The sequence below is a fragment of the Dreissena polymorpha genome, chromosome 1, assembly GCF_020536995.1.
Source record: "Dreissena polymorpha isolate Duluth1 chromosome 1, UMN_Dpol_1.0, whole genome shotgun sequence".
NCBI lineage: Eukaryota > Metazoa > Mollusca > Bivalvia > Myida > Dreissenidae > Dreissena > Dreissena polymorpha.
Genome location: NC_068355.1, coordinates 44,359,268 through 44,373,606, shown reverse-complemented (window position 1 = coordinate 44,373,606; position 14,339 = coordinate 44,359,268). Strand labels below are relative to the sequence as shown.

The 14,339-nt window shown below is 36.8% G+C and overlaps 1 protein-coding gene across 1 annotated transcript in view; it reads left to right on the top strand.

The window, feature by feature from the left end:
- LOC127865086 (metabotropic glutamate receptor 8-like) overlaps window positions 1–14,339 on the top strand; it is a 48,380-nt gene that overhangs the window by 14,867 nt on the left and 19,174 nt on the right. Inside the window, exons 2-3 of the mRNA XM_052404980.1 lie at window positions 10,665–10,756; window positions 11,073–11,268. Of these exons, the coding sequence (XP_052260940.1) occupies window positions 10,665–10,756; window positions 11,073–11,268 (288 nt within the window). The remainder of the gene's footprint in view (window positions 1–10,664; window positions 10,757–11,072; window positions 11,269–14,339) is intronic.

Here is a 14,339-nt window from a genome sequence, read left to right as displayed (position 1 = left end):
ATATAATTAACGGGAAGCAAACTGTGAAACATAGCCTTGATCAGTGATGTTCTGTTTTCTTGTTACAACATCAATAATTATTGTTATCCCATCAAGTCTTCTGGACTTGCCTACCATTAAAGCTTTGCACAAGAACATATGACTGCATGATTTCTTTTCTGGATGGCTAAAGAATTATACCCAGTTCCAGTTTGCCATTGATTGCAACAAATAGTTGCTAGCTTCAATGATTAAGATTTTTTCAACACTATCACTTTGACAAAATCAATTATGCGGTATTATTACTGCATAGATATACTTGTATTATTACTGCATAGATACACTGGTATTACTACTGCATAGATATACGGGATTCAAACTTACAGGTACAGTCCACTCTCGTTATCTCGACATCGGATATCCTCGATATGTCGAAGTAAGCTCAATGTCCCAACTTTTTTTCCTTCTTTATCTATATAAATAAACATCACATATCTCGATTTTCGTTATGTCGAATAATTCGATATCTCGATATAAAATTTTGTCCCGAGTCCCGATTTGACATGTATTTACTGTGGTTTATCTCGAAGTGCGAATAACTGTTCCATTGTCGGCAAAAGGTGCAAAAAAATTTCTTTGATACTTCACCGTCCCGCTTCGCCCGGCTGCTCCCGATACTGTGCGGTAGGAAATTGATCCGTTAATTGCATCAATGTTCATACGTGTGTAATGTCGTTAGCCATTACTGGTAACACCTGAGTCAGGCCTGTCACTTTAACTGTCACATTAACATCAATTAACTGCAATTAATACACAGCCTGCCGAAAGGCCGAAAGATTAATTGTTTTTTACAAACAACATTCCAAAATGAATGGAGTTATATTTTTGCGTATATAAACCGTCGCAAATTCGTGTTGATGAAACGTCAATTGCATCATAACTTTAAATAGCTACATTAACGGATGTTTACTCGGCAGTTTAGAAAAATTATAACCGAATGTGTTCATGCAATTCTGTAATACTTAAAACGTCATTTTAAGCATTTAAATAGCAAAATTAATCGTGCCTCGTAAAAACGCGTATATATCAGTTAAAGATTATTATGCCACACGGTGACGGCTTTAGTAAGACCACTTAGCATGTATAAAGATGTTAAAAACAGGGTCAATTTTCGTCTTATTTTCTCTTTGAATACGCCTAATCGGATATTTCAAACTCTCGTTATCTCGATATTTTTTCTTGTTCCCGCAGACTTCGAGATAACGAGAGTGGACTGTATTGTTTATTATAATATGAAGTTGCTCATATGCAATTTAGTATCCTCATACTTTAGACATTACTAATTTTAAACCCTTTTTTATGCCCCCGGATCGAATGATCGGGGGTTTATTGTTTTTGGCCTGTGTGTCTGTCATTGTATGTGTCTGTCTGTCTGTCATTGTATTTGTCCCAAAACTTTAACCTTGGTCATAACTTTTGCAATATTGATGATGGCAACTTGATATTTGGCATGCACGTGTATCTTGTGGAGCTGCACATTTTGAGTGGTGAAAGGTCAAGGTAAAGATCATCCTTCAAGGTCAAAGATACAAACAAAAATCAAAGCGGCGCATTAAGGGGCATTGTCTTTCTGACAAACACATCTCTTGTTTTAACTTAGACATTCTATTACTGTATGATTTTTACTATAAACTATTAGTAAAATAATTACTCTGAAACAATTATGTTTTAAAATGCTTTATTTGGTATGTGAAATTGTACAGAAGTCTTATACACATTTTGGCATTTTACACATGGTCTCGCCATTGGTGTCACAAGGTTATAAACAATTTAGCAAAATGGATAAATTCTTTTTCTGAAAAAACAAGGCAAGAAATTAAGTAATTAGTTTCAAGCATTGTATTTATGTCCTCAACACAAATTTTCGAATCATACTGAAGGTTAGTTAAAACCTATTTATTTTTGTTCAATTGCATCAAAAGCGTAAGTCTTTTTGAAGTGCTCTCCAGTCTGTTTCCTGGATAGGACAAGAACTTGGGATCTATGGGATAGATCTAAAGATGTTTTCAACTCTGGGGATCTTATCTGTGACCTCCTGGTCTCTGGGGGCCACCATATCCACTACGTCACGGGGTTTCAGAACTGGACACACACCAAGGGTTGCAGCGTTTATATATATTAAAGATTTTTATTGCAAAGTAACTCTATACATATTTTTCTCAGAAACTACCATGGTAAGTCAGTATAGTTGTTCTCAATAAAATTTTGTTTAGACAAGAGATGTGTTCTTCAGAAACACAATGCCCCCTATTGCGCCGCTTTGAAATAAAATTTCTATTTATCATTTGGCAGGTATAGAAATCATCTCCCTTTAAAGATTATTACTTCCGTTGGATTTTGTTTTTTGACCTTTAACATTGAAGGATGACCTTGATCTTTCACCACTCATCTGAGTGTACAGCTTCATGAGATACACATACATGCCAAATATCAAGTTGCTATCTTCAATATTGCAAAAATTATGGCCGATGTTTAAAGTTTTCGGACCGACGACTGACAGACAGAAAGACAGACGGACAGTTCAACTGCTATGTGCCATCCTACCGCGTGGGGGGGGGGGGTCTGTAGACAGTCAAAAATGACCAAGTCATACATCGCTGACTACCAAGGCATGTGGTTTATCAAAGAGATCATAGCCACAGTTCATCATGTATCTATGTATAAGTCCACAGGTAAGTAATGAAACCAACCATTCACAAATTAGTACAGGAAAGAAATGATAGTTATATCATTACAAAAAACTTTAACAAAGCAATCATTTAAGTTATAAATAAACAAAATACAAAATCTGTACAGTAACTGTGAAAAGAACTTAAATTCTTAGTAAGGAAATATATAATCTGAGATTTATAATTATATAAATTACTTCCCTTGAAAAATCTCTAACAAATCTCTATTTTTAGTAGCAAATTATTATAAGACTACCGTGACTGTAGATTCACAGGTAACCTTAAAGTACCTAAGATACTTGTATGCCCAAAATTGTCATTGTGTGCTTAGCTTGACCATAGAATGCATACATGCCAGACATCCCGATCTTGGCGGGACAGTCCTGCTTTTGGGGTGTTTGTCCCGGTGTCCCGATGTGACACAATTTGTCCCGACATTCGTAAGAAACGACTTAGTTCTATAAGGTCACAATAATATTCGCTATTCAAGCTCCGTCTGGCTTAAATTACCATCGCTAATCCCTTTATTGCCCCCAATTAACAAACCATATCTACTTGTCGAGTGATCCAGTGTTGTTCTTGACACCTTATCAGCGATTGATCTGCAAATTATTGATTTTATCGGGCGTTCACACCATTGTGTTTTTATGATAGGGGTCGCTAATTGCTAGCGAGACATGCTTCGTAGTGAATTAAAAGCAGACTTTTTTTGCATTTCATGGCCAAAATTAAGTCCGAAGATACTATTACGCGGTATTCTGTGTATTACACCACCTAAGGCTTAAAAACCTGTCAAAACACCAGTTTTGTATTTCAAACAAATTCAGCGCTAACCGATTCACATTGATGTTTCACATAAATTTACTTTTGTTTTTGACAAATTTTAAGAAAATAATTTGTACATATTGCATCAATCTAAATTTAGAGTTAATTGATGATTGGATGAATAAAAACAGTGCTCGATGCGCGCACATCAGGTAGGACGATTACGCATGCCCTTGTCCCAAATTGAACTAAAATAGAAGCATGTCCCATATTTGACGTTATGGATTCATCCGCATAGTGCACATGTGTGTTTGCTTCCGGAAAATGGAGAAACGTCTGTGTTCATGAATTTCTTAAACACATTTATTTTCACTATTTGTCAGAAATAATGAGGCTTTGTAAGTAATATACTGATTAATGACTGCAGTAAAGGTGGCATGATTGATCGTTTTAGGTGTCCCGCGTCCCAACATTTTTAACGGAATGTCCCGGTGTAACAGGCCATTTTTCCCCCCTGGCCACTTTTTCCCCGGGGAAAAAAGGGACTAGTCCATTTTTCCCCGGGGAAAAAGTGGCCTAGGCCAATTCTTCCCCCCCTAGTCCAATTCTTCCCCCCCTGATTTTTCATTTAATATATCTTTTCGTCTACACCTTTCGTCCAGTTTTTCCCCCCTGGCCAGTTTTTCCCCCCTAACATGTGAAAGTAGTTTTAATATCAGAGTTTGATTGAGAGTTGCTAAAACTGCCTCCACACCCTTATCTTTTATTTTACTTATCTTTTACATTTATATTTCACTTTTCTTCCAGTTGTTCTCCCCTGGCCAGTTTTTCCCCCCTACCATGTACAAGTAGTTTTAACAACAGAATTTGATCGAGAGTTGCTAAAACTGCCTCCACCCCCTTATCTTTTATCTTACTTATCTTTTACATTTATTCTTCACTTTCAGACAGTTTTTCCCCCCATGGCAAGTTTTTCCCCCTTAACATATAAAAGTAGTTTTAACAACAGAATTTGATTGAGAGTTGCTTAAACTGCCTCAACCCCCTTATCTTTTATTTTACTTCTATTTTACATTTTTTCTTCACCTTTCTGCAAATTCCCCCCCCCCCCCCTGACAATTGGTCATCTCAATGAAATCTAGGTTAAGTTAGGGAAAGTGGGTCATGTGTGTTCCAAAACTAGGTCACCAGACCAAATCACAGAAACGGTTAGTTAACACTCCAGAGGTCACTTTTCATACCAATCTTCATGAAAATTGGTCAGAACCTTCATCTCAATGAAATATAGGTTGAGTTTGAATGTAGGTGATAGGTAGTCAAAAACTAGGTCATTAGGTCAAATTATAGAAAACTTTCGTTAACTCTCTAGATGTCATATTTTCTTCCTGATCTTCATAAAAATGGATCACAATGTCCATCTCTATCAAATCATTACCTGAGTTTGGAAGTTGGTCATGTGCAGGCAAAAGCTAGGTTACAACTAAGTCAAATCATACAAAATGTTTGTTTGCAATCTAGAAGGAGTTTCAGGTGAGCGATACAGGACCCTCTTGTTCATTCACTTTTAGGCCATTTTTCCCCCTTGGCCAGTTTTTCACCCCTACCATTTGGTTTCGTTCCAAAGACCACTTTTACACTTAATTTTATCTTTTGACAATTACTTTGGGGGGCGAGGGGGGAATTGGCCGAGGGGAGAAAAATGGCCAAGAGTCATGTTGCTATTAATTCTTTAAGTAGAAGGAGGGGGAAATTGGCGAAGGGAAGAAAAAAAAATTAAGAGTCATGTTGCTATTAATTCTTAGGAAGGGAGGGGGGAAAGATTGGCCGCGGGGCGAAAAAAGTGCCAAGAGTCATGTTGCAATTAATTCTTTAAGTAGGGGGAAAATTTGGCCAAGGGGGGGAAATATTGGCCTGGGCCATTTTTTCCCTGGGGGAAAAAACGGCCTAGGCCAATCTTTCCCCGGGGAAAAAATGGCCTAGGCCAATTTTTCCCCGGGGAAAAACTGGCCGGGGGAAAAAATGGACCGCTACACCTCCGGTTTGGACCTGAAAATTTCTGGCATGTATGATAGAATGTCATGTTGATTATGCTTCAGTTGTATGGTTTCATATTATTATATATACAGTCCAACCCCTCTTAAGCAGCCAGTCAAGAGAAACAGCCAAATTGGCTGCTTAAGCGGGGTGGCCTCTCAAGAGGGGGTTGGGTCATAGGGAGTCTGGAGTTGATGAGTGCATGGCCAACTGTTCAATTTTTTGTATAAACAAAATGGTAAATATGTGTACATGTACTTAACAATGTAAAGACTTAAAATAATTTTATTTCTTCCTTTCTAAAATCAGCTATAAGACAACATTTTCATTCAAAAAATATTCTATTCATCTTTCTAATCATCATCAATATCATCATCATCAGAATCAAGTCAATGAAAAAGAATCATTCTCATGATTCATTGTTTACACAATGCGCGTTGTATGGCCCCAACGCACTTAAGATGGGAACAGTTGTGAATCAGTTATGCATGAAAACTCCCGTGTCACTATAAATCGATAATTTAATCGGTTTATTGCAGTTTTATGGCTTTTAATACCTACCGCACGAATTGGTCCAGACAGTGATCTCCTTCACGATAAAATCGTGGCCAGTTACTTAAGAGACTGATAATAGCAACCGGGTGTAATCCTCCTGGTAATCGTGCTTTTCATGCATAATATTATAAAAACATTTTTTCGCCGCGTAAAGGGTTTTATCAAAATTAATATTGAAATCATTGTAAATATAAAACAAATATAAATGTTTTGTTTTATTCCCAAATGAGAATAATAATTTGTAATCCGAAACACACTACCGATTGTTAAATGTTAACGAGACATTTACAAATTCTAGCATCGTGTATTTTCTTTGTCCCGACAAAAGCGCGCGAAAATTATGCACCAATGTACAATGTCACGCCATACCCATGGTTCGAAAGCATGCGTGTACTGATATGTGTATTGATTTTCGGATAAAAACTCTGAAGCACAGAGAACATGTAGATCAGTTGATTTCGGTTAAAAGTTTTGTTGTTCTTTTTAACTTTTAATTAGCCGATAATTGTCATAAATGTCTGCTTGAAATGGTATGAGCTACAAATAATAAATTATAAATTAAGAATCTCCTTTGTTGGATTAATGTAGCAGGATTAAAGGTCAATGTCACCTCATTCTTTGCTTTCATTTCTTTTTAAAACTGCTTCAGTTTTAAAAGATTGGTCAAGGTATTTTAAATACATGATCAAATGGATCGTTTCACCTTTTTCATTGATGTTCTGCCAATCATCTTGTAAATGTGTCATCTGTTTGATAGACTCAGTGCAGTGATCAATGTCAGTTTGAATAGAAGTCCCCATGGTGACCAATAATGTGTCCAACTCCTTGATAGTATTCTTCTCCAGTTCATCCAAAGAAGCATTTATTGCCTTGCGTAGATTAATGATTTCTTCCAGAATTGTATAAAGCAGTTATCTTCAAGAGACTTCATTTTTTCTTTTAAGTCATTTTTCTTCTGAATCAACTGTTCATGTAATGTGTCAAGATTTGCTGAGATTTGCTTAAACTCATCATTTTTGTGTAGAGTTGTCACTTTATCAGCTAGGACTATTATTAAACACATGGCTGCATTTTCTGCAAGAAAGAATATGCTATAAATGCAGAAGGTGTTTTTAAAAAGAATGGCCTCATATGTGTCCTTTATTTGAAATCTTACCAAACAGAAAATAAAACTGTATAAATTACAGCTGTACTTACTGATGATTGTAGATATGGCACAGATGACACAGCAACTCACTGTGACTCTCACAGAATGCTGCCAGTTCTTTCTTGTGCTCCTGACATTGCTCTAAAACATCCAAAGATGCATGGGAAACAGGCCACTGGCTGATGGTTTCTTTCCCCAAAGTCACATTCTTTTTATAAAATATGTTATGGAATTCCACACATTCACAACAATACAATTTAGAACATTGCTCACAGTAAAATTCAGCCTCCCTGTTTATATCATTTTCCTGACAGGTAAAGCAGGAAAAGTCAAAGAACAAATCTGATCCTCTGTTAATTGAATTCTCAAAATTGGATGCCATTTCTGTCACTTTAAATCTTTTAATATTATAGTTGACTTATTAAACCTATTCTAATTTATGAACTGTAGTCATGTGAAAGATGATCACCAGATTTAGGTGATAGATATATATGGGCACCGATATGACTATCTTATCAACAAGTTACTGAAATTAATAAATGGGCATTACAGGGGCATATGTTGCTATATATGTAAAAATTGAATTATCCATAATTATTGCGGTGGTACAGTTTCAATAAATTAAGGCACACTTATTGCATACAGACAAACTTATTCAAATTTGACTGTCTGTTTTTTCTTTCATTTATCAGTTTGTCAATATGAAGTTAGCCCATAATGTTGCGTTTTGTATAACTGTGATTGAGGTGAAGTAAGAATGAAGGAAAATTGTTGTCAACTTATCAATCTTAATTTCTAAGTGTCTTCCAAAGCTTTTATTTTGTATATGAGACTTTCTCAAATGACATGTTAGCCTCTAAGTGAATTCCACAGACTATATGACCTATAGAAGGCTACATCCATGACATGCTAGCCTCTAAGTGTCTTCCACAGCCTATATGGTCCATAGGAGGCTACACCCATGACATGTTAGCCTCTAAGTGTCTTTCACAGTCTATATGACCTATAGGATGCTACACCCATGACATGTGAGCCTTTAAGTGTCTTCCACAGCCTATATTACCTATTGGAGGCTACACCCATGACATGTTAGCCCCTAAGTGTAATGGATAGCCTATATGGCCTATATGAGTCTACACCCATGACATGTTAGCCTCTATGTGTCTTCCACAGGCTTTATTAAGTATAGGAGGCTACACCCATGACATTTTAGCTACTACGTGTTGTCCACAGGCTATATTATCTATAGTTGGCTACACCCATGACATGTAAGCCTCTAAGTGTCATCCACAGCTTATATTACGTATAGAAGGCTACACCCATGACATGTTAACCTCTAAGTATCTTCCAAAGCCTATATGGTCTATTAAAGGCTACACCCATGATATGTTAGCCTCCTAGTGTCTTCCACAGCCGTTATGGTCTATAGGAGGCTACACCCATGACATGTAGACCTCTTAGTGTCTTCCACAGCCTTTATTAACTGTAGGAGGCTACACTGAAGACATGTTATATATTACATATAGAAGTCTACACTGATAATATGTTAGCCTCTAAAATAAGTGTCTTCCACAGCTTATATTAACTTTAAGAGGCTGCACTGATGACATGTTGGTCTTGAAGTGTCATCCACAGCCTATATTACCTATAGGAGGCTGCACCGATGACATGTTAGCCTCTAAGTATCATCCACAGCCTATATTACCTATAGGAGGCTACACCAATGATATTGATATGTTATTCTCTTAGTGTCATCCACAGCCTATATTACCTATAGGAGGCTACACCGATGACATGTTAGCCTCTAAGTGTCATCCACAGCCTAAATTACCTATAGGAGGTTACACGGATGACATGTTAGCCTCAAAGTGTCATCCACAGCCTATATTACCTATAGGAGGCTACACCGATGATATGTTAGCCTCTAAGTGTCTTCACAGCTTATATTACATATAAGAGGCTGCACCGATGACATGTTAGCCTCTAAGTGTCATCCACAGCCTATATTACCTAGAGGAGACTACACCCATGACATGTTAGCCTCTAAGTGTCATCCACAGCCTATATTACCTAGAGGAGACTACACCCATGACATGTTAGCCTCTAAGTGTCATCCACAGCCTAAATTACCTATAGGAGGTTACACGGATGACATGTTAGCCTCTAAGTGTCATCCACAGCCTATATTACCTATAGGAGACTACACTCATGACATGTTAGCCTCTAAGTGTCATCCACAGCCTATATGGCCTATAGGAGGATACTCCCGTGACATGTTAGCCTCTAACTGTTTTCCACAGCCTATATTAAATATAGGAGGCTACATCCATGGTATGTTAGCCTCTAAGTGTTTCCAAAGGCCATATGGTCCGTCAGAGTCTACACCCAAGACATGTTAGCCTCTATGTGTCTTCCACAGCTTATATTACTTATAGGAGGCTACACCCATGACATGTTAGCCTCTTAGTGTCTTCCACAGCCTATATGGTCTATAGGAGGCTACAACAATGACATATTAGCCTCTAAGCATCTTCCACTGCCTATATTATCTATAGAAGGCTACACCCATAACATGTAAGCCTCTAAGTGTTTCCACGGGCTATATTTCGTATAGAAGGCTATAACCATGACATTTAAGCCTCTGAGTGTCTTTCACAGCTTATATTATCTATAGAAGGCTACACCCATGACATGTAAGCCACTAAGTGTCTTACACAGCCTATATTTCCTCTAGAAGGCTACACCCATGATATGTTAGTCTCTAAGTGTCTTCCACAGCCTATTTTTCCTCTAGAAGGCTACACCCATGACATGTTAGTCTCTAAGTGTCTTCCACAGCCTATATTTTCTATAGAAGGCTACACACATGACATGTAGCCTCTATAATTTTATAAGTGTCTGCCACAGCCTATGTTTCCTATAGAAGGCTGCACCCATGACATGTTAGCCTCTAAGTGTCTTTCAAAGACTATATTTCCTTTAGAAGGCCATTACCATGACATGTTACCATCTAAGTGTCTTTCACAGCTTATATTATCTATAAAAGGCTATACCCATGACATGTTGCCTCTAAGTGTCTGTCACAGCCTATGTTTCCTATAGAAGGCTACACCAATGACATGCTAGCCTCTTAGTTTCTTCCACAGCCTATATTTCCTATAGAAGGCTACACCCATGACATGTAGCCTCTAAGTATCTTCCACAGCCTATATTTCCTATAGAAGACTTCACCCATGACATGTTAGCCTCCAAGTGTCTTCCACAGCCTATATTTCCTTTAGAAGGCTACACCCATGACATGTAGCCTCTAAGTGTCTTCCACAGCCTATATTACCTAAAGGAGGCTGACTGACCTCAAATGTTAGCTTGTGATTGTCTTCCATGGCATATATTACTTGGAAGACTTTATGTAAACACCCTTACATGTTAGTGAAAATGTATTTTCATGTTTTCAGGCATATGTGTTGCTCAGTCCTTGAAGATTTCTAGACTTGCAACAGATGCAGAGTTTGACAAGATTGTTAACGATCTTCTTGCCATTAATAAGGTAAGATAACATGTATTTTAGGTTGAAATAACCAAACTACAATATGCTGAAGAAAAAGAAAGAACTAGGATTTTGAAATAACTGTTCTTGTACTATCCCACTTAAATTTTTGTCAAAGCATTTTGATAAAAAATGCGCAAGTCAACACCAAATTTTCTGTCTTGCACAGTTTACACAGAAATCTAATTTTATTTCGTAACTGCATTAGTTTATCTTTTATGTTTTTGCCAGTGTGTAGTTAGCTGACATTTGAAGCTAAAATTTAGCACATCTTCATATTTATTCCAACGCTTACCTAGTGCCGTCTTTATCTCAGGCGCGGGCAGTGATCATGTTCGTAAATGAGGACAACTGCCGCAAGCTTCTCTCAACTCTGCGTCGGATGAACCGTACCTCTGAGCTCACACTACTGGCCAGCGACAGCTGGGGCGCAAAGATCCACCCAGTGTATGGGCAGGAAGTGCTTGCTGAGGGAACAGTCAGTCTGCTTCCTAAACGCAGGGTCATAGAGGGTAGGTTAGAATTTGTTGTGGCATGACACTAATCAATGTTTTTTGCACTCGTGCATGCTGTTTAAAGCAATATATCACCAAGATTAACCACGGTCCCAATTCACCAAAAAATTCTTAAATTCAAGTTTTCAAAAAAAGACTTAAAACTTTAAAACTACTTTTAAGTTATGTCTATCAATTGGCAGTGATTCACAACTAAAATAAAAATATTCTTCATTTAGAACAGTTTGTTAATTACATACGGTACATACCATTTTTTAGCCCATATATGACACCCCGCCAAAGGTGGAGGGATATAGGTTTTGTTTGTTGTCCTTAGTCCTTCTGTCCGTGTGTCTGTGTGTCTGTCTGTCTGTCACAAAAATTCCAGTTTAATATCTCAGAAACGATATAAGGTTTCAACATGAAACTACATAAGTGTATATATATATATATATATATATATATATATATATATATATATATATATTAGGAAAAGTGCAATGCACAAGAACCATAACCCTAAACTTTCTTAAATAAGAGTTATTGTTGTATTTGTATGATGTAACTTGTCAGGGCTGTATCTCCGATAGTATACAAGATCTCAACATGAAACTAATTTGGTATACAGATATAAAAGAGGAGAATTTCACCCATCAATAAAAATAAATGATTTGGTGGGGGTAAATTAAACTAAAGTAGTATAGAAGGCTTCTGAGCTTTGTTTCAAATCTTTATTCTAAGGTCTAAGAATTAGTTGGTAAATATGGGCCTTGATGCTGCTCTCTTAGCATGAACATAATGCAGTGTATTGATGTGTACTATTAGTTACACCGTTAGTAACTGATGGTGTATGGGATAATTTCATCCATATGAGAGCGAAGTTATTAACTGACTGTAACGATTATATCTCAACCGACTACTTGATTACTCGGGGTGTATGGAAATTAGTAGGGGTGTATGGAAAATACACCATGGGCACGTGACCACTCTAAACCAATTTGATTAGGTCATTTTGTAGGAGTTAAGATGTATTTATATACCTTCTGGAATCGAGGGAAATCAGTACAAGAATATCCCAATATCGTATAATTGTTATTTTATCAATTATCTCATGAAAACTGTGCACTCACAAAACTTGAGTACAAATTGAGGACATATTAAGTCAAGAGAGTAATTTAATGATAGCAGAGTTGAGAACCTTCAGGTCAACGTATAGGAGTATCAGTAAGACTTATTTAACCCTTTGCATGCTGGGAAATTTGTCGTCTGCTAAAATGTCGTCTGCAGAATTTCTAAAATTTGCATTTTCTTCTATTTTTTTCAAAGAATATTATCAGAATAGCAAACAGTTTGGATCCTGATGAGACGCCACGTTCTGTGGCGTCTCATCTGGATCCAAACTGTTTGCAAAGGCCTTTAAAATTCGGTTCCCGCACTGAAAGGGTTAAAGGGGACGGTTGCTATTTAAAAGTGTGAATGGGTTACCGGTATACCTGAGGATCTTTCTTACCCAGCAAGAGTTATGTTTCTAATTTTGGTCCAATTCAGTCTTATAGGGTAGCTTGGAATATTTCTAATAGTAAATTCACGTGTTGTTTTTTGAGGATGGATTTACAAAGGGAATTAATGGGTTTTTTTTGCATTCATTTTTTGTCAAACTATGAAATTGAAGATCTCTTTATCAATCCTTTTTGATGTGTATCTCTTACAGTATCATTTTCATAGAAGTTCATTGGTGTAAAATGTACATTTATATGTTGAGACATGAAATAATTGAAATAATTGATAAATTGAATTTTTTTAATGTCATAGATTTACATTTGTGTTCGGTTTTGTTTGACCTAAGTAATGCATATGAAAAATAAAACATTTCATTAGAAATCTGACTTCATAACCTAGAAGAATTACTTGAGAATTGTGTTTTTCCCTGATTTTTTTCTTGCATCATTTGACAGCATGGTTGGTTAAGAACTTTGGCGGATTAAATGAAGATTGAAGGGAATCCAGCTTGCATAATGAGAGTCTATGGCAGAAGTACATTCTGATTTATTGGTTCTGAATGTTTGATATACTTGTTGCTAAAATGGGAAATACAGACACATTTTGCTCAGAAATGGTATACTTTTGGACGTTCTGATATGAATATGCTGTAAACAAGACTCTTAATTACAAACTAAATGAATTTTAATATTCAAACAACACATGTCGAAAAAAGATAAAGTCTTTAACTATATATAAACCAGTGGTTATTGAAAGTGTGTTATGAAAAGCATAGCACCAATTTGAAGGTTACATTTAACAGTGTGAATATTTATATAAAAACACACTCAGTTAAATACAGATAAAAGATATGCAAATAAAAAAACTCAAATTATATGTGTATTTATACTTACAAACGTGTATGCACATGACATAAAGAATACTTCAAGATAGGTTTTTGATTGCTACACAAGCCTGTCACTGCATGATATTCCAGAACCGTTCAAGGTTTTTATGCTCCCCCAAAAACATAAAATTTTAATTTTGGGGGGAGCATATAGTCGCCGCTTCGTCTGTCCATCCGTGTGTCCGTCCGTGTGTCCGTGAGTCCATGTGTCCGTCTGTGCATAAATTATCAGCGGGTTCTGGTCGGATGATTTTTCACAGAGTTATGGCCTTTTGAAATTTTCCATTAACTGTACAAATAGTGCATTTCTTGTCCGGGCTATTTCTCAGCCACTAATGACCGGAATTCAATGAAACTTTATGGGAAGCTTCACTACCAAGAGGAGATGTGCATATTATCAGCGGATTCTGGTCGGATGATTTTTCACAGAGTTATGGCCCTTTGAAATTTTCCATTAACTGTACATATAGTGCAATTTGTCCGGGCTATTTCTCAGCAACTAATGACTGGAATTCAATGAAACTTTATGGGAAGCTTCACTACCAAGAGAAGATGTGTATATTATTAGCGGGTTCTGGTCAGATGATTTTGTCACAGAGTTATGACCCTTGGAAATTTTATATAAAAAATTATTGTCCCCCCAACTATTGTGCCCTCAAGATGTTTCCTTTTATCTGAATATATAGTGCAATATTGTGACCAA